The sequence below is a fragment of the Pseudoliparis swirei genome, chromosome 6, assembly GCF_029220125.1.
Source record: "Pseudoliparis swirei isolate HS2019 ecotype Mariana Trench chromosome 6, NWPU_hadal_v1, whole genome shotgun sequence".
Lineage (NCBI taxonomy): Eukaryota > Metazoa > Chordata > Actinopteri > Perciformes > Liparidae > Pseudoliparis > Pseudoliparis swirei.
Window position 1 is genome coordinate 14,957,773 of NC_079393.1, and position 21,879 is coordinate 14,979,651.

The 21,879-nt window shown below is 41.0% G+C and overlaps 1 protein-coding gene across 1 annotated transcript; it reads left to right on the forward strand.

Annotated features, from left to right (window-relative positions):
• Positions 1 to 1,364: 1,364 nt before the first annotated feature.
• On the forward strand, positions 1,365 to 19,918 carry sema3e (sema domain, immunoglobulin domain (Ig), short basic domain, secreted, (semaphorin) 3E). Its single transcript, XM_056416300.1, has 17 exons — positions 1,365 to 1,975; positions 9,347 to 9,510; positions 9,800 to 9,859; positions 10,247 to 10,366; positions 11,960 to 12,053; positions 12,304 to 12,420; positions 12,830 to 12,972; positions 13,070 to 13,184; positions 14,243 to 14,312; positions 14,402 to 14,546; positions 14,835 to 15,060; positions 15,423 to 15,514; positions 15,887 to 15,928; positions 16,143 to 16,309; positions 16,681 to 16,751; positions 17,079 to 17,212; positions 17,843 to 19,918. The coding sequence occupies exons 1-17, from the start codon at positions 1,855 to 1,857 to the stop codon at positions 18,341 to 18,343; spliced, it is 2,382 nt and encodes a 793-aa protein (XP_056272275.1). The 5' UTR covers positions 1,365 to 1,854; the 3' UTR covers positions 18,344 to 19,918.
• Positions 19,919 to 21,879: the final 1,961 nt, after the last annotated feature.

Here is a 21,879-nt window from a genome sequence, read left to right on the forward strand (position 1 = left end):
GATCAAATTATTATTGAAGATTACAACTGGAAAGTGTGATCGCAAAATAAACCGCACGCAGATTAGAAAATAACAAAAAGAAACCTTTTCTTTGCCGAGTGGTGAAATTCTTCCCTGTTATGAATACGCATGACTTCACGTTGATGTCACCACACGGCCATGAGAAAGAGACACAGAGAAATATATTTGTTCACAGAAGGCTTTGCGGGAGACAGACAGCGCTCTGGTCAAGTAACCGGACGCCTGAGGGACGTCCCTGAGGGATATGTGCAGCATTAAATAATGATTCAGTCACATCTTGCACATTATTTTTTCAATTTCCTTGTCGAGACCTTGTGACAAAAAAAAGACTACACGGACACAACACAAGACTGCATTTCAATAACTTCAACATTAATATTTTACACAGTGCTGACAATACCTGCACATCTGTACTCATATAGACAGAATCCAGTATACCTGAGAGAGTGAAGGACAGACAGTAAGTCAGGCATAGTAGATACACGAAGGAAGGATAAATAATAACTAGGTCTAACAGAACTAAGGAGTGGGAGATGGTGGATAGATAAACAGAAGTGGAGATTTAATCTGCAGGGAATTAAAGAAACCGTGTTCATGGAAATCCATGGTAACGGTGAGAATGACTATCCACATGGAAACAAACACAAAGAGGGCAATAACTGAAAATGAAAAAAAGTGCCAGAGTTAAGAGGCAGAAAATCTTGGCTCAGGTCTATGTTAATGCAGCGGAGGAAGGAGCAGGAAGATGGTGGTGAAGGAGGACGACAAGTGAAGAGGAGAAACAAGGGGAGGTCTGTCGAGTGACACGAGAGGCAGTGTGTATGAGAGGAGAGCAGCGCAGGGTCGCACCGAGCCGCCTGGGAGACACAGCGCATGTAATCCAGCTGCCTGGGGGGGAGAGCGAGAGATCTCAACACGATCGAGAGGAAGGAGCAGGCGATTTTCAGCTGATACACACTCCCCTCATTACCAGTCACACACACACACACAGGCTCAAACTCACACACACCACACCGAGGCAGGTGGCCTCTGCCCAGATCAGTAGCCGTGGCAGAAGCCATCTTAACTGCACTCACTGAGGTTTGAGGTGAGGTTTGCCCTCCCTGACTGTTGGAGCGTGAGCAGAGTTAGGAGAGCTTCACTTTCTTTCCTCTTGCTGAGAGACCGCACGCCAGGCACGAGGCTCCCCACTCCTCCCCTCTCCCACTCTGCCTTTTCCTGGGCTTCCGTCCAGAGAATGACTAGCTCCAGTGGACCCAGGAGGAGGAACGCAGCCTGAGGATACAGTAAAGCAGATTCAGCCCTGCCTGCCTGCCTGCTGGGACACACAAATACACTGAGGTTTTACAAATCAGCTTCAACACCTTTGTGGGATGAATAGGCTCGGTTTGTTATTTTAAGTTTTTTCTGTTATCAGATCAGAAAGACTGGATCTCAACTGAAGACGCCGACGGACGGACATATGGACAGAGAGCACTGGGCACTGCGGCGTAAATGTAGCTACTGGACTTCTTTTCTCCCTGGTTACTGAGACCAAACAAGGATAACAGCCAGAGCACCACCCTGTCCAGCGAGGTAGTGGGTGGATGCAGCTTTCATCAGGCTGCTATAAGGGAAAGCAGAGACTGTATAGAAGCTGCAGACACATCTCCTTGAAATGGACAGTTACCGCCAAGTAGACTTGTATTGGATCGCTATCTCTTATTAAACATTGTTTGCAGGAACCGGCAGCAAAAATATTTATATCTATTTTTTTTCTTCAATGGACTTTGCCCATATTGAGCGGACTTGCAGGATTTCTGTGTAGATGAACGTGGAAACGAGGGTTTCTTAATGAGGATGGCAGAGTGCGTACGGACTGGGTCTCTGACACTGATGCTGCTGTATCTGGTTCTGCTCGGCACGGCTCACACAGCCCACAGCATCTACCCCAGGATACGGCTCTCTCACAAAGGTAAGTCATACCGAGTGCATGTTTCTTGCTTTCAATCTGCTTTAGCAGCACATCGTTATGTTGCTCACATTCAAATGCTCTGTTGTGCTGCATGCATTTTAAAGGCAAATTCAGCCTTGAGGTGATGCAGCACAGTGTGTTATTAAAGTGTGTCAGGAATAGTGAATACAATCACAACTATCATCCTATCTTCAGTGCCTTCAGTGCAGCCCGAGAACACGACAGGTGAAACAGAACAGCATTTTCTTCACATGAAAAAAAACATCAATTAATAGCACTGTTCTTTCCAACATCCCTGTTTGTACAACTGGATTTAACTTTGTTCACTCACTTCACTCAAGGAGATGATCAAGGAGCCTCCTTGGAGTTTGTTTTGATTCCTCGACCATGTGGGCTGAGAATATGTGTCTGTCTCTCATGCCATAGCGGCACAGCGATGGTGTGGGGCTTCTTGGACATGGGAATGGACGCGGCTGCATGGAAAAACATTGTTTGTGTGTGTGGGAGTGCGTGATATGGATGTGCATGCACTGGTATGCGGACTGAATGTTGTGTATCTTTGGACAATAAGGGTGGTTTTATCTCTGTAGATAAAACTCTTCAGTAAACATTGGCTTCTTCTCACAGTATCTTTGATCTCTACAGCAACACAAGGTGATGATTCCACACGAGCCTGTTAGTCACGGTTGAATATAGGTGTGGAATTTGGTCAATAACTCATACATCAATACGGGGAAGTGACTTCGTTATGAGAGTTGAAGAGTCTGCTTCATCTGTGAGCAGGGTTTGCAATAATTATGAGTTATGATGTGCATATTTATAACAATGAATACATTAATAATATAACATTTTCCCAGTGAGACTTAATGGAAATGGAATTATAAACTAAATGAAGTTGAAAGATAAGAAAGAGAGAGAAGAAGAAAACGAGAAAAATATATTGGTTCTTTTGACCACAGTAATGTACGGCTATATGACAACACACGTTAGATGTTCTTAGTCGATATCACATCCATATTTGTTATGACTAATTCTTACACTGCTCGAGGGGAAAGCTGCTGAGGTGATTGGCTCTCTCTCTCTCTCTCTCTCTCTCTCTCTCCTTTGAAAAGCTACTGCATGTGCTGGCTAGCACAGAGCACCATGAACAGGCTCCAGTTGGGTCCTATCATTATGGAATGAGAAACATCTAAGCCTTAATATATACCTCATGGGCTTTTTCAGTGATTTTTGCACACACCCTTCAGTTCACCCCCCCCCCCCCCCAAAGCAGAGTATAACGTGTGCTGTGTTTCATTTGTGTGCATTTGGACACAGATCCATGAGATTTGGATCTCAATCGTCTCAGTCTTGCGTCCTGTGGAGGGAAATGAGCTCCTCTTTTAGGATGACCATCAATTCTGCTGCTAATGAAGCTGTTGCACAGCTAGCATGTGTCAGGTTCTAGACAGGCTGCAGGTAGGTGGCCAGGCTTAGACTTATTGTTCGGCCTCGGCAGTGTTGTCATCAGGCTTGCTGAGCAGTACAGTGTGTGATACAGCAGTCTTCCTCACAGTATCAGATCCAAAAACTCTGCATGTCTACATAGTTTGATATGTTTGCGTAGTTAACTTTGCTCTTACTTCTGAAGGTGAGGATGTGCTGGACACTCAGATCCTGTTAATTCAGTCATTTTAATTCGGCAGTGTTTTTAATGCATTCTCGATCTAGTGAAGATTAAAACCCGATAATGGGTTCATAATATTAGGTATTTTTCCATAACTGTGCCTTTACATAAACCATCTGATAGAGAAATTGAAGAACACTGCAATGATAACAAAATATTTCTTTCATATCTGAGAGAGTTTGTGTGTTCTTGCTTCTGTTTGTAGCAAGAACATCTTGAAAAGATCTCCCAGAATTTCAAATTCAAGTCAAGCTTGTCTCTACTAAGTGTGTCGAGTAAAAGTGTTCAAACCCGAGGAATACATGTGGCCATTTCACAATAATTCAATTGACCATGCATACATTCAGCATGTGTGCCAAGGATGTGTTTACTTGAATGTCGGAATCGTTTTGTGTGATGTAAACATTTTTCTTCAGCAGATCTGTGAAGGTGAATGCAGTTTTGTGATGAAGCGGTTCTGATGGTTTAACATCATACTGTATACGTTCGCTTGTATAAATAAACGCAGATGGTTTCCCTATCTCAACCCAACATTTACCTGATTGAAAATGTAAACAAAGGTTGGTTTAGGACTTAACAGCTGGATTTACTCATACACGTATGTGTATATAGTCTTCAAAAACTAAAACTATAAGTAACCACATTATGCTTGTGCATATACATTGTTCAACAAATACTTAACCTACTTCTTTTCTTTAGCATTTACTGCAACATTATGAGATTTAAGCAGAAGGAGCTGCAGGTGCTTGTGTGAACACAAAGATTACTCAGGTAGCAATTACTGGAGGTTTGAAAACCCCCTTTGAGCTGTAATTTTAAATGTTCCTCCCCAGACATGAAACCCCTCTCTTTTTATATTTTACAACCTTGAAATGATGTGGCTGTAGGTGACTTCCTTCTGAGGGTGAGATGGGGAATACCAGTATGGCCTCAAGTTGTGTCTGCCTGAAATGAAATGAATGGGTTTGATTTTAAATTTTCTATATAAATCTAAAGTGTGACTTTCTTCCACCTTCATGCATGTGAACCCTGTGATTAACATTTACCACATTGGATCATGGCCACAGGGCAGTCATAGACCTTATATATAAACCCACTCACAAATAGAGGTTATAGCAATGATTAGATAAATCACACATTTTAGGACAGCAAAGGAAAAGCGATACTTCTTCCACCCCCTCGCTCCATTCTCACCTCCGTATCACGTTCTCATTTTGTCTGTGTACATTTCAGAGTCCTTTTTTCTCCCATTGTGTTATGTGTGTACTCTCCAGTTCATTAATGAGATGTCCAGAGGGGAAGGCAGCTGGTGAAACTCTAATATCCTTTCTGACCTTTTTCGCCGTGAAGGGATCAGGGAGCGGAGATGAGTAAAGTTTGTTGCCTGGGAACAAAAGACAAGGCACAGAGATTGTTTAAATCTTCAGAGATTTGGTCCAATAATAAAAGAGAGGCAGAAAAAAAGAGGATGACAGATGACAGCTGAGGCGATCACTCCAAGATAAGGAAATGCCAATTGCTTAATGTAGGCGTGCAGATAAAAGCAAAGATGTAATTTAGTGGGAAGCAGAAAAGAAACACGACGGAATATGTCTCCTAAACTTGTTGGTTAATTATGCTAATGTTAAAAGAACTATTGCACAAAGAACACCACATATCAAAATATTCCGAGATTTTTTGGGTCTTTTGATTTATGCATTGACACACAGTAACCCACACAATTAACCAATCAATTTAACTCCAGAGTTATAGTAGATTGACTTTGATGGAATGTAATTAAAATACAGAAGACTTGTCACAAGCATACTGTGTGTGAATACTGCATGGTCTGACGAAGAGGTATTTACCTTTTTCGGGCCAATACCAAGATAAACTGTCAGTTGTGAATGTGTTCCCCTGATTTATAACATCAATCAAGTCACAGACATACACTTTATTATCTTTATTACAGAGAAACACACGTTGCTCTCTTTCCCTCATGCTGCATGGACACTCCATGTGGCTTTCATTTTGCAGTGTGACATCACCCCCCGCACACACAGGAGGATACGGGAACACAAGGCAGTATACCGATAATGGCATAACGCCGCAGTTCTCCGGCTCCTGACCCCACCCCCCAGGGCTCAACCGTCTCAGGCCTTGACGGCACGAGGAGAACAGACTCCCCCCTCATTCTTGTCCCCCTTAACTCCAACCCACTCCAAACATTCTCTTTGTTTCTTTTCCAGCACAACTACAATAACTCAAGATGTAAACTTCTATAGGTTGTTTCACTGGAAAATGTGAGGCTGCCTACCGCTAGTTTTAATTCTGACATGTGTGTATGAGCAAATATCATTTGTTTTTGTATGCTTTTCTGAGGAATGTTTTATGTGAAATCCTATGTGCATTTATCTATGACTAAGCATGAATATTTACCACATCTTCTCGGGCATCTTTCAGCACTCCTCGGACAGCCGGTGAAAGTGTCTGTCCTAAGGGAGTCTTTTCTCCCTGTGTTTTCCATTTGAAGTGGGATCACAGTCGGGCCATGTGTCTCTCTGGCTCAGTTGCCGATGGAGGAAAACCCTACTCCGCTCAGCTGTTTAGCTTACGGCTAACGAGCACTCGTAGAATGCAGATGCCAAGAAAAACTTGAAGGGAAGAAAGAGTTAGAGACGGAGAAATCGGGAATTGCGGAAATCCCCCCTTTCTATTTTTCAGGGCCTCGAGGGGAAGCTAGAGCGTCATAGTTTGAACTTCAGTGCCGCTGACTAAGCGTTGGTTTTGACGAGTTGGCCGTGAGAATGTGTTGGATTATAGTTTCTTATCATTTATATTTGCATATTGGTGGGAATTCTTTCTTTCTTTTTCCTTTGAAGCTGAGTCTGCTCCTTTTGTTTCATCACATGAGTATTTCAAGGAGCCATACTACTTTAGCGTTGAAGACGAGACATCTAAAATATCATGTTTACAATTCATGGAAACAAAATTATGGAACGAAATGTATCCGTATTTGTGTTTGTGTGTGAGCGAGAGCAAGACAGCTTGTGGCTGTCTATCTTGCTGTATGTGTCATTATAAATCAGCTGCCACTCATGGTTATTAACAAAGTCAAGTGAAAAGTAGTTTTAAAAAAAGTGTTAGGCTAGTGGACTCGTGTTAGGCTCGCCATCCACGTCTATCATCTAAATAAGTGGAAGCAGATACAATTTCACATGAAGAAGGAGCTGATTGTTTGAGAGCTTGGCCTAACACTTGTAGAAAAGTTGGAGTTAAGTTGTTTACTATCCTCAATACAAGTTCAGCTTAACTCAGAAGGGACTCTGAGGAGCTAGAGATGAGAGACAGAGTGTGCATGTGAGCAAGAGAGAGGGAGAGAAAGAGCTCCAAGTGTGTGTGGATTAGATAATTACAGGAAGCATGCCGGAGCCCTGGCAGAACGCCACTGCCACATCCCCTCAGTCTCTGCCATCTAACCACCCGAGATCTAATTCTATTCAAACAAACAGTCGCTTGTCTCCAACGTAGAAATCTTAATAGCAACACAATATACACAGTCACCCACTCCTCTGTGGATACCTCATCCCATGTTAAACAAATAAAACCTTCTACGGAGTGTATACCATTGCTATGAGTAATCTACACAAATTGGATAAACACTCTCTCCTTCTACCTCGGAGATCAAGTATCAATCAAAATATACAGATGCTATATACAAAAAAACCTGCAACCTCTGCATTGAAAGACATCTCAGAAGTATTTGAGGTAGCTGTAAGGTTGGCAAATAATTACAATCATGCTGGTGGTCGCCATAGTTTTTACTCTTTATTTAAGGGGAGTTTTCTAAAGATTAGTGCACGGATTACCTGATGTGTGTGGTGGGGAATGCTCCTCAAGCAGTGACTGCAGCGTAGGGCGTCGTGTTGTGAACAAAGCCCTTAGGCTGGCTCCTCCCCCAACCATTTCCCTAATCAAGGCCAGGTTATAAAAGGCACCTGTTAGCATAGCGTTTTATTTATTGTGTTGGCCCTGTCTCGGTGGTGGCTGCGGGTTTCATGTCACAGACGCTCCATTGTTGTCCTGCCTACAATGAGTGACTCTTGCCAGTGGTTTACATTCTACTGTTTTTCTGTTGTTGTTTTGTTTGATTCAAGCACCTGATGTAGTTTTCAGTTTGGTCTTTATAGATTAGCTTGTAATAAATATTAATAATAATAATAATAATAATGTCCCTTATTGATTTTAGTAGTTTTCATTTGTTCCATTAATATTATTTCAACCCCATAACTCCCGCCCCTGCAAATTGGACGACAACTGATTCCTTAAATAAAGTTAGTTTTACAATTTAAAAAAACACTCGTCTCCCATCGGTAGACATCTGTGTGTCTTATCAATTCTCAAAACAATAGCTGAAAGTTCTTAAGTCCATATTTCCTGCGGTGTAATTTCCCAGGTGGCTTGTTGGTTTCCTCTCATTTCCCCTCCTGCCACATGTGCATGAAAGTTAAACTAAATGCAAAACACTCCAGCCTGTGCAATGCTAGTGCCATAAATTTGATTGCAAACCCTGCCTTGTCTGCTTGAATCTGTCTGAGGTTTCAAAAGGTGTGCTAACACATACCAGATCCCTATTTCGTCTTTTACAAGGACATCCGGTCTAACCCGGTCATGTGTTAATGAACGCTCTTTCAGACCAATGCGCGCCACAGGAAGTGCCCACCTCTGGGGCCTCAGCACTTCTTTTAAATCCTTCACTCTCATCTTCTCCAGAAGCTCACAAAGAGCAAGTATAGAGTAGCGGCTTGTTACTTCCAATCGGTAGATACAACTGGGTGTTGTACTGGGTGTCGTTGGAAGGGGTGTTGCATGTCTGCATGGAAAACAATCTGTCTGCTTGGTCTGCAATTATTCTGACGAGTCTGAGTTTATGTTTTATGACATATCTGTCATGGTCCACTGCTTCCTTTTAAAAGTAGTATTTCGAAACACCTAAAGCAAGACGGACAGGGAGTGGCAGCTGATCTCAAACCGAGTGCTGATAAAGAGACTAATTCCGTCTCCTGTCTGATAAAACTACTTCCACTTGGTAAAACAGTCCATAAACCCGTGCACATCAAATGTCCCTCCCATTAATCTCAACATCTTTTCCAGGACTCACATCACACGTCTTCCATCTCTGCTTCTGGAAAGTGCGTTTATGGTTGCTCTCAGTAGCAGTTTAACGGCACGTACAGATCCATGGGTGGTTGGGCTTTGAGCGTCCGGTACTCTTTTATAACATGTGAACTTTTGCTGAAGGTAAAAACAAGAGAAGCTTTGTAGATCTATGACCAAGCCAATGACACATCGAAGCGTATAGCTGACATGCCCCAAAAGAGGTGAGATAGAAAGATAGCCCTGCTGCTGCTCTTTGAACTCGTCTTGGGGAAGCTATGAATTAGAAACACATGCTGCCATGTGCCTCCGGCCATTGGGCCATATGGGATTAGGATGCAGGTTATTGAGAGCAGTTAGAAATCCCTTGAGGATGGGGTTCGTTCAAATTGAATCTTGCTGAAGATTACATTTGGCAAGAAACAAAAGGAGTGTTTGAAATGAAATACAAACTCTGTCTAGCTTTCTACCTATCTATACATTTCTATCTGAAATTGCTTATTAATTGTAGACCTCTATTGATGTGTTGTTTTGTCTTAATCTCTTTGTGTGTGCGTTGTTTTCCGCAGAGCTTTGGCAGCTGAACAGGACCTGGGTGTTTGCGGGACATGGGACCGCATCTCTTCAGCCCCAGACCATGCTGCTGGACGAGGGCCATGGGAGGATTTATGTTGGGGCCAAGAATACTCTGTTCTCCCTTAGCCTGGACCAGGTCAACACACACCACAGAGAGGTAGGCCTGTTGTCATCCCTCAGAGAGACATGTTGATCTCAGACACCCATAGGGCAATAGTTTAGACAAAACTATTTGTCCATGTGTGCATTTTCATAGGACTGTTATCAGTACAAATCCTGAACTTTTCAAATTACAAATGGAAAAAGTAGCATAATACCCATATGAGATTATTAACAGTGAACATAATATACACCTAACTATGTAGGCACACAATATGTCATGTCTTTGTATTTCTTTATGTTGAAATCTTTATTGTAAATATGAGCGCAACTTTGTTTTTCCACAGATCCAGTGGGCCAGTACTGAATCTCAGATTGAGGAGTGTTTGATGAAGGGAAGGGAAAAGGTACGGGACACATAACTGAAAACAACTACATGCTCTCAACTCAGCATTGGTACGATTGATTAAGTTGATTTGCAAGGGGAAAGCACAAATGCCCAGTAAATAATGTGCATTCCTTGGCATGTTTATATGCAGTATAATCACATTGATATGTGGGAAGATAGATCCATAAGAGAGATAGATACTGTCAGAATGAATCGATTGATTTACATACTGTATCTCACTGAGCTCATTAACCTTTGTTTAACCTTAAGTAATAATGTTATTGATGAGGCCGTAAAAGGTCTGGCATTTTTCCAGGACACCATTCTCTCTGCTTTTTCTCTTTAACCCCTCAACCAACAACTCTGCTCCCCACCCACTGCTTCATCTCTGTATTTCTTCCAACAGTCGGAGTGTGGTAACTACATCAAGGTCTTGCAACAGTACAACCAGACGCATTTGCTGGTCTGTGGAACCGGAGCTTTTAATCCCATCTGTGTCCTGGTCAGAGTGGGACACACTGCGCAGGTGAGTTCCAAATACAGAGTTAACAACCAAGTTAACGGGTTCCTCCTGCTCCTTATTTTAATGGGCATGTTGCAAGTCAATGTATGTGTCAGCTGCCTAAATGGAGTTTTAGGGTGCACATATGCATTTTGTGTGCATACTAGCATCCATACAAAATTGCTTGCATTCATTTGTGCAAGTATGTTTATCTACAGCAACAACCATATCTCCCAGATGTTAAACATGGAAAAGGCTGGGGTGTATTTTACAGTGAGGGGGGGGGGAGGGGAGTTTCTCCTCTCCATTTCAACACTGGTCCAGTAGGTTGACCAGGCTAGTTACACCATCCAAACAAGAAAGACTCTTAACCATCACTCGCATATCATTGGAATGCAAAACTGGGTCCATTTGTCTCCAACAGACTGCTTCAGCTCTGCTGTCACAAGGACAGATACAGGAGAACATTCCTGCCCACTGCTATACGACTGTATAATAAATCACCTCTGGCCAGATCCTCCTTAAATTGAATCAACATCACACCAATTTCACTTCATATACTTTAGACTCACTTATTTTCACTCTTTATTATTTAATTATTTCATGTTCTTACATTTAATATGTCATGCTCTTATATTTTATTTTATTTTATTGTATTGTATATATTGTAACCTTCTTTGCTGCTGCGACGAACACATTTCCACCTGGTGATGAATAAAGTATCTATCGATCTATCTATCTATCTATCTATCTATCTATCCATCTATCTATCTATCTATTTATCTATCTATCTATTTATATAGAGTACGAGTTTGCCTAACGGAAATGTTATAGTTGGTGAATAAGATTACAATTACCCTTAAGCATGAGCTAAATAATGCTTACATAACGAGCAACTGTATAGAAAATACGTTGGCCATTTACCAAGGAGACCACTGAGTAGAAAATCAAGTATTAATGCACCACTGGCAAAGACGTACTAAAAAAAAACATTCCAGAGTACTTAACTGGTAATTTTGTAACCAGCCTATTTTACCTATTTTACCTATTTTACCTATTTCACGTTTGTTTTGTTTTTGTTCTAATATGATGGATGAGTTCAAGCCAGAAAGTGACTTCTGTTACAGTCATATGCCACAGAGCAGTTACAGCACACTAGGGCTCTGAGGCTACTCGTAAATCAACATAAGACATCCCTTCTGGTCTTCCAGGGACATAAACCCTGCGGTGGCCCACAAGATAAACTCGGTGGTTATATGGGGAGTTCTCTCTGCATGTGTGTGTCTGCACATGTGAGTTTCTGTCTCCTGCTGTGCAGTAATAAGAGCAGAAGAGTCGAAGCAGGGAACTCATTTTGTCGCTTATACACATCCAGACAAAAATCCTTCATTTGGTCATCCATCATTCCTCGTCTCATCTATCTTTCTTCCTCTTTCTCATCCATCACTTTCTGATCCCTCGTCTCTCTTCTTCACCTTTATCTCTCACCTGATGCACAACCACCTCCTGGGGGTTGTCTGGATGTTGTTAAAGCCTTTACAAGGGTACAGCTTTTGAGTTTCATGCATGTGTGTGGATGACACGTTATTCCTGTGTGTCATGTGTTAATGCTCTTAGGACAAGCTGTTTTCTCTTGAAGAACACAGTATCATGAGTGGCAGAGGACGCTGTCCATACGACTCCAACAGTCCCTGCACGTCTACGCTCTCCAGTAAGACACTGTTCACTCCATCACTCATCACCTCACTATTAAGTTAAAAGCACAGTTTGTGATGTATGGTTTCACTTCCACATTGAAGAGATGTGTTCACTTTGTTGTCCTACACTATTCAATACTGCCATCTTGTGGTGTTCTTTCATATCTGTATTTTAATCGCAGTAAAAAGGGGTCTCACATTTAATCACATTTATTTGTATGCATTGTTGTTAATTGAGCGTGTTTGTGTGTGTGCATTCATTAGGAGGAGAGCTGTATATTGGCCTGTACACAGACTACTGGGAGAATGATGGTGCGTTTTGTCGACTTAACAACCAGACCTACACACGCACTGAAAGAGACGACAGGCAGCAACTTAATGGTTGGTGTATTTTACAGGAAGTTGATATCCGTATATGATAAATATATCCCTATATATGTATATATATATGTCCATACCTGATTGTTTCATGAATTAAAATAAAATATAATTGTTTGGTTATTTATTAAACATCAAAGTAACTTTGTGCGTTCCACAAGTTCATGATACAACTGTTCTTAGCAGGACGGGTCCTATTTGAGGATTCATGAGCTTGTGTTGTTGAAATAATTTTTTAAATAATAAAACAAATGCATATATGTTTCTCTTAGATCTGGCTTGGCAATTATTTAAATATGTTCAAGAGAGACCATAACAAACTTCTGGGGATACATTTGAAATGAACAGCATATAAATATCAGGCATACTGTTTGCACTATAGCTTTTCTGTGACAAATTCTTCTTCCTACAGAACCTAAATTTGTGGGGTCTGCAGTTATTCCTGACAACGATGACAGAGATGATGATAAAGTTTACTTCTTCTTCACTGAGGGAGAGACGGATGCTGAGGGAGGAAACAAGGCTGTGTATACTCGTGTGGGCCGAGTCTGTGCGGTGGGAATGCAAATGCTTTAAAAAGACAGCTGGCCATTACCCAGCCAAAGCCAAAGTATTGAAGGACTCATATTCTATATCTGCCTTCCTCTCGCAGAATGACCAAGGAGGACGGAGAATGCTGGTGAACCGATGGAGCTCCTTCCTAAAAACTCGTCTCATCTGCTCCGTGGCTGGACCAAATGGCATTGATACACACTTTGATGAACTTGGTGGGGCTCCAGGGAAATTCTTTGCATGCCATCTAATTTATGTATTGTTAACATTTGAGGTTTATAATGCTTGACAATAATATACACATCTGCATCTAAAACCCTCTATATTTGAAGAGTCACTGTGGTATGAAGGATTTCTGTTACATAGGGGTTCTAGTTTGGTAACTAATATTTAGTAGTATGATAAAACATGACATTTTAGTTTCTTGGGATGTTTATAAATGATGCACAGCAAGTATCTAATGTGTAAAGAGACTGAAGCAACAGTAAATGCCTCTCATGTATTACCTTTAGGCTACATTCTTGTCACAGATATGTTTTCAAGAGGAAATGAAGGAGTAATCTTTGAAAAACCTAGAAACTCATTGTACAAGGCTTCCTGTGGTTCTGAAGATTTTTCCAAAAGCCATAAAGACTCTTATATTTATGTGGATGAAAGGCATATCCGTTTGTCTGCTGCATGGGAAAATGTTTTACCACGTTCTCAACTTCAATCTTCAGACCAAAGCTCCCAAAAGACTCTCAACTGATTCTGTGAAGCTGAACTTTAAGCAGGTCTGCGTGATAACATCCTCTTAACCCTCCTGTTACCTTAGGGTCAATTTGACCCCATTCAATGTTTAATGTCGGTGTTCTTTCGGGTCAATTTGACCCCAGGCTGTTTTTCACTGTGTCAAACATATAAGAAATATCAACTTTCATATATTTAAAGGGCTATTTAGGTAGTCAACAAACAAACATAAAGTACCTCACACTTAAACTTGGAAAACAATATTAATTCTAATAATTTTCTGGAGGTTTTAATTGCTGGGGTCAAATTGACCCCAAGGGTAAAATATGTCAGTAAATATAAAGGTAACAGGAGGGTTAAACATTGAATGGGGTCAAATTGACCCTAAGGTAACAGGAGGGTTAACGACAGTGCTAAGATGCTGATGCTTAGCAGGAATTAAGTTAACATCATTCTCCATGAAAGAAATTTGAGAGACTTTTCCCTTAAACATATCAACCTTCCATGCCAAACAAACAGCTCATTTAAATATGTTGTGTTTCAGAGGATGTGTTTGTGCTCAAGAACAAGGATGGGAAAAACCCTGAAATCTTTGGCCTCTTTAGCACCACAAGGTGAGTGGAGTGTGACGTCAGCGTTTCATTTTACAGCCACAATTTTACTATCCATTAAATTAAATCACGAATGAAACCTTCTTTTTCAGTGCGGTGTTTAAAGGCTATGCAGTATGTGTCTATCACATGGATGAAATAAGAGCAGCCTTCAATGGCCCATTTGCTAACCGAGAGAGACCTGAGCATCACTGGACAGCTTATGAAGGCAGAGTCCCCTACCCACGACCTGGATCTGTGAGTCTTAAAGTGTGAATAAAGTCATGTTTATAGGATAACAGTTCCTGACGTACCAACAGTATGCATTCACAGCACTATCCACTAGTCTCAGTCTATGTCAGATGTCATTTGGGAGGAACAGTGTTGATGTAGGAAAGCTCTGTTGAATGTCAGCACTACCTCAGCAGAGCATACAGGGACAATCTGAGCCATGTCAGCTTTTTGAAAATGTGTTACACTGTATAAAGAACCAACCTGTCCTTGTCCCTGCCCCTTTCTATTCCTGTCACACCCTCTCTTTAACAGTGTGCGAGTCAAGTGAACGGAGGTGGCTTCTCAAGCTCGAAGGAGTTTCCTGATGAGGTTTTGCGGTTTGTGCGTTCTCATCCTGTGATGTATCGTCCAGTCCTTCCACAGCACCGCAGACCTGTGCTGCTGCAGACAGAGCCAGGCAGGAGAAAGCTAACGCAGATCGCTGTGGACAGAGTCCAAGCCCAGGACGGACACTATCATGTTCTCTACATTGGCACTGGTACACACACTGTGAAGAATGATAATGCAGAATGAGAATACAGAATGAGGATACAGAATGAGAATACAGAATGAGGATACAGAATGAGAATACAGAATGATAATACAGAATGAGGATACAGAATGAGGATACAGAATGTCTTCTGCATAATGCAGCAAAAAAGACAAACTGAAGATACTCTAAATGGGTGCACAAACACACTTGACATTACATTTAGATTGTATAAAACCATATATCAAAACAACAGGTGTTGCTTAGAACTGAATCAATCGTATTATTTGTGCTGTTTGTGAAGAAAGAAATGGTATTGCATTACCTATAAACAACAAGCAATGGTGTAACATTGCTTTGTTCTTTATTAGATGACTCAGTGGTGTTGAAAGTTATCACCATCTACAACAAAGACACAGACACCATGGAGGAGGTGCTGCTGGAAGAGCTGCAAGTGTTCAAGGTACTCATTTTTAGCTACACTATGTGAGAGAAGTAGACCCGGTAACCAAGCAAATTCTTTATTTCAGTGCAGTCCGTTATTGCAGCAGTTACACAAAAACAGGATATTTACAAAAAGCTTAATGCTGAATTGCTTCCTTTCCACCATCAACGGGTAAAGTATGATTAAGCAACAGGCCTGCTGCTGTCAGAGATCTTCAGAACCATTTGAATCAATTCTACTGAGATCAGTTCAATTTGAAAACTAGTCCTCAAGCCATTTAATTTAGCCCTGATATGGGATGGACGCCTCTAGTGACAAAGAATGTCATGTCAGCTCTTTCTACTTTATTCTTATATTTTTGAATAACAGTACAATGTTTTCTGTTTGCAGGTGCCAGCACCAATAAGAGAGATCATAATATCATCTAAACGGGTAAGAGAAACATGGGAATCTATTTTCTGTTCACTCATGCACTGTTGTTGTTTAGCCACAAGATGTTAACATAGGTACATTTTTCATAAAGATGTTATGTTGCTTACCTGGGCTATATAATCAATATCATTGAGGTAAAGATAGAAAGCATGAGTATGGATTCCGATTGAAGTGTTTGTTGACATTAATGATGCTCATGCTGTTGGGTCAACAGCAACAGCTGTATGTTGGATCAGAAGTGGGTGTGGCCCAAGTCAGACTGCATCAGTGTGACCTGTATGGCTCCGAATGTGCTGATTGTTGTCTGGCCAGAGACCCTTACTGTGCCTGGGATGGCCTCACCTGCACCAGATACTACCCTGCTGGAGTCTACACAAAAAGGTAAAAGCACACACACTCATAGACAGGACCATATTTTTTCTGTCTGTGCAAGTTTACGTGTATGTGTGTGTGTGTGTGTAATACCAGCTGTTCACACCTTTACCAGCAGTTCTGTTCCATTAAGGTGTCTGAATGCACTGAATGTCACGACGCTTTGAGGCTTGTTTGCCTTGTCATTATTACAGGCTGTAAGAGACGTGATAGCCATGTGTTGTGTAACACCAATCTGTGCACCCTTTAACACCCTCTCTCGTTCTGGATTTTATTTCTCTGTCCCCTTATTTGTTTTTTTTCTCTTTAATCTCACCATTTATTACACTTTCCTCACATATTAAAAATGACTCTCTCGACTTCCCTTGCTCACTTTTCAGCAGACGATTCAGACGGCAGGATGTTCGCCATGGCAACGCTGTCCAACTGTGCAATGGGCTGCAAATTGGTGGTTAGTGTATGTGTGTGTGTGTGTGTGTGTGTGTGTGTGCATGTGCATGGTAGACATGCTTGTGTGTATGGTATGGACAAAAATGGTCAGACAAATACTGTACACAAGCAAGAAAATGATGCAGTTCTACAGAAGCACTAAACTGAATAAATAAACATATGACCTCTTCATGTGTCATTGCAGTTGGAGGTAAGAGGTTAGTGTGCTTCTCTTGAGGCGATAGATTGGAACAATCTACTCTCTTTGTTAGCTAATGAAAGGTCGCATCAGCTCGTTGCAATCTCGCTTGCCATTTTACGATGTGTGTGTGTGTGTGTGTGTGTGTAGATGAACAATGGCAAAAAGCTGAGGAGAGGCTGGTGTACGGTGTGGAGAGCAACAGCACTTTACTCGAGTGTGTCCCTCGATCACTTCAAGCCAAGGTTCTCTGGTTCTTACAAAAAGCCGGAGAGAAGCACGAGGTGAGTTTAATGGATCTGTACATGAAATACATCCTAATGATAACATGCTAAAAAAAGTTATTTCACCACAAACACAAATATAGAAAGTACATACAATACAATAAAAACAAATGAGTCAGTTAACTTAAATCCTATTTAATTTGGTGGCAAATGAGTTTTCCCACAGGGAATTAATAAAGCGTTTGATTCTAATCTACAGCTATTACATCACTCTAGATCTGTGACATTGTGACATTGTTTCTGGAAGGAGTTGTTGTTGGATATTTATATTGATTATTCAAGTGAGTACATTCCCACAAAACATGTAGATGTTTATTTTAAGTGTATAATTTAAACATGTACATTATACATATTATTATGTATTCTACAATATGGTATACCATGGAGTGTAAACTGCAACAAACCTGGGATTGTTATATACATTACATAACCTTAAGTACAGAAGTCTCTGTTCTGTGTGCACTATTGAAGTTCTTCATTAATCCTTCAGTTCTGTAGGTTTTTTAAATTAAAATGTCTCCCGGAAGAAAAACAAATGCAGCAGCGTTGCAAATGTCTGAACTGATGGACTTGAATAATGAAGACATCAATGGCTGTAAAAAAATGTTTTTCCTTTTTCCCTCCATGTAGATTCGAGGTGACGAGCGAGTTATTATGACCTCCCACGGGCTGCTGTTTTTACGAGTAAGAAGCTCTGATGCTGGTATGTACGTATGCCAGACTGTGGAACATGGATATGTGCACACATTATTACGTATCTCTCTACAAGTGCTCAGAGGGGAAAGGGTGGAGTCAGCGATCCACAGGGCCAATGATGGGGAAGGAGAGAAAGTGGCAGCTCCATGCCTCCCCTTTACGGGCCCCCCGCCATTCTCCAGCATCAGCCCCAGGGCTCTGGGGCCCTCTTCAGTCTCAGGGCCCCACTCCAGGCTCTGGTACAAGGAGTTTCTCCAGCTGATTGGCTACGGCGATGCTCAGAAAGTAGAGGAGTACTGTGAGAGAGTGTGGTGCTCTGATAAAAAACGCAAAAAGACCAAAAGGAAGTATGGTCCTCTGAATGGCGGAAAGAGAGGGATAGGAAGAAGAGAAGAGAACTCCCACCGAGTGCCCAGGCACACCGTGGACACCTGAGGGGAACGGAGATTGACTCGCACGCACACACACACAAACACACACACACAGACACACACACACACACACACACACACACGCGCATACACACGCACACACACGCTCTAAAGGTCAGACTCAATCCGTGTTCGCACCATGTAAAAGGTATTTACTTTGCTTTCAACAAGAGCAGTAACTGAAAAACAACAGTTGGCCTACTGTAGCAGGTTGTCTAGCTGTTGTAGCGACATATGTCAGTGGCTTGACTGTGATGTTTTCACTTGTTTTAAAATGCAACGGTTTGCCTTTTTGCGTGGAGTAGACTGATTATGTGTTACAGACCCTGTGTAAATGTTTTAAACGTCAGTGGCAGAGCAGCAGAGGACCTGGAAGGAGATGGATGTTGCCTCTGATCCGAATAGAGAGAATATAATATTTAAGCTCCTGTGGACTGACCCCGCCCGCCCGACCCCGCTGTCAATCTAAACACGAGAAAGAGACCCCGGCCCACCTCTCATTCAATGGCTCAATGTGACAAACTCTTACTGTATCTATTATGAGAGAAACCTATGTTCAAGGTGTTGGCCATCTAACCTTCTTTGGTACTATGATAACTTATTTCTTTTGTTGTTGTTTTTGATGTCTTAAACTGGAAAATATAATGTTGTTGTTTTTGTATGGTGAGGTTCATTATAATGCTAATTTGATGGTTATTTTGTGCTGTGTGTGTGTGTGTGGTTACAATAGCTGCAAAGCATACACTCGATGCTGCAATGCCACTATTATGGATATTTGAGGCATGCTTTGATTATAATTATGCCCTCAATGGAATAATGACTATTTAAGCACTTGTAAAATGTTACAGTAGATGAAAAGTGGACCCATCAGTGAATATAAGTGTTATTGTAAGTGTCTACATTTCCATCATCATATCAAATGTACCAACAGTATTGTCCGTATTGTATATTGTATTTATCTCAATCCAAGGTGGTCTTTGTCTGCACTTCTGGTAACTCAAGCTGTGTATTCAAAGTCATCCTTCTCGGCTGGCTGTTTTTTTATTTCCCCTTCTGTCTTTCACTCTCTCCCTTACTTGTTTTATATCTTCCTCTATCACGCCCTCTCTCTTCTCATGCCTTTTGTTTGTCTGTAACAATGTTGCAGCTGGGATTCATAATTACAACAACCAAACACCACATCTCATACAGAAGAAAAGGTCAAATAGGAGGACCATCCAGGCTTGTAATTAGCTAAACTGATGAGTCAGCCTCATGAATATTCAGTTAATCCTGAGATGACAAAACAATCCAACAATCTGTTGTTACAGTAACTAACTTGCATTGTAGTTTTTTTTTAAGGACCACCTCCTTTTCCATGTCGTGCCTTATTTATCTCATGATTTTGTCACTTTAGAGTTTTTACATTTTTCTATTCCCTGTTTTCATAATTGGGCAAAAACGATCGCCTGTCAAGGTTTAATATAGTCACTCCTCATTCTCCTTGATAATTCTTCACCTAAAACCTTTGACTTAGATTGAAAATGTTGTATCTGTTATACTCGTTATGAATACCTGACATTAAAAGAAATGGACCATCTTTCCTTGATGTCATCTCTGTGGTTCAGCCATCGACAATGACAAGTATACTCCACACACACAACCATCTTGAGAGATTGAGCCAATGAAGCAAAAAGAAAGAGGTAGAGAGAGAGAGCCGAGTGCAGTTTTTTTTAATAGATTAAAACAAACATTTTCATAATTATGTAATGCTATATTTGCTAGAGGAAGTACCTTAAACATGATACTAAAGAAGTTGCTTCCTAATATCGTAGAATGAATATTCTGGTGAAATCCAAAATCCAAACAACCAAGGTCGTGATTGTGTTTTTTAATCATGGTTAGCTGCACACGAGGTTACCATGCTCATTAAAATTCTGACTGGGTCTACCTGAGTGGATAAGGTGCTGAAGGCATTTGAGAATGTGATTCATGCTGCTGATTTATTCCACATGGCTACCATAGCAACAAGCTCTGAACCAGTGCAGCTCCTCTCCTCATCAAAGCTCCCTCTATCTCTCTGTCAAGTTTCAACAGTTTCTCTGGCCCCTGGCCCCTCAGCCAATGGTCCCTGGAGCCACGACTAGATCACACTCTGATGCATGAGACCGGTCCTCTGATCTAAACTTGGAAGTGGCTTCCTTTCTTCTGGGACTGAAGCTGGCATTTGATTGCTGGATGGAGCTTCTGACCTCACTGATAGATGGCATTTTGTAACATATGCAAAAACCAAAATAAATCTGGAGCTGCACATATTTCTTTTATATTTCATGGTTCAAGAGAAGCCAATATAAAGTCATGAAATGAAATGCTCTGAATTCATTAATTGATCTACACAATGGATTTAAAGGTCATATGACAAATCTATAAACAGGCTGCTCTACATGTTTCTGTCACTGTGTAAACATCACAATGTTTTTCCTTTCGGTCTCACCGTGTTGTCCTCACGCAGTGCTGTTTCTATCAGGAGCGACAGATCACTTTATTACAAGTGAAAATGTCAAAGAGGGAATGACAACCAGTAAACGAGCCTGTCCAACTGGCTCTAGGTGCTGTCAGTATGTGTGTATGTGAACATGTTCTGCAACTTTTTTGGGCATTTGCATACAAGCCTTGATGGTAATGTCTGTGTAAATAAGGATGAAAGCTGAGCAGATATGAACAGATATATGTCTCTCCCTCTCTAACCTCACACATCTCCAGCATGGCAACATGTGTCTCGCTTTCAAGCCTTTAGCTTCATATTCACTTAATAAACTCTCTTTCATCCTGTGAACTATGGATCAAAGCGTTTGAGAAATAAATGGTTGGAAAAAAAAAAAATAATAATGTTCATATTCTGGATTTACTTGTTCAGCCTTCATTTAGGATATCGTTGCAGTGCCCCGTCCCAAAAGTTTCACCTTGTTGGATTTGCTCCGATCGACATTTTACAATAATATGTAGTATTTGTTTCTGTGTCAATCCTTTGTTCTTTATATTTACCCTCCTATTACCTTTGGGGTCAATTTGACCCCATTCAATGTTTGACGTCTCTAAAAAAATTATTGACATCTTTTTTTTGCTTCATATTTCATGACTTTTCCTAAACTGGGAAAACATAACATTCACATGATGATATGTTTTCAATGTCCTGTACAATTTGACGCCAGGCTGTTTTTCACTGTGTAAAACATATAAGAAATATCAATTAAAAATAAATAATTAAAGGGCTATTTAGGTAGTCAACAAACAAACATAAAGTATCTCACACTTAAACTTGGCAAACAATATTAATTCTAATCATTTTCTGGAGGTTTTAATTTCTGTGGTCAAAAAGGGTAAAAGATGCTAGTAAATTTGAAGGTAACAGGAGGGTTTATAGATGTTCTCAACAGGTGCAATAAGTGATCCGATAAGTTACTATCAGTAGAGTCACAGGCAGTAGCTTGCTTGCATATCAGGTTAGGACAAAAAGGACTCCAGTTTAAAGTAAGATATATTCTTGTTACCAACAGATAT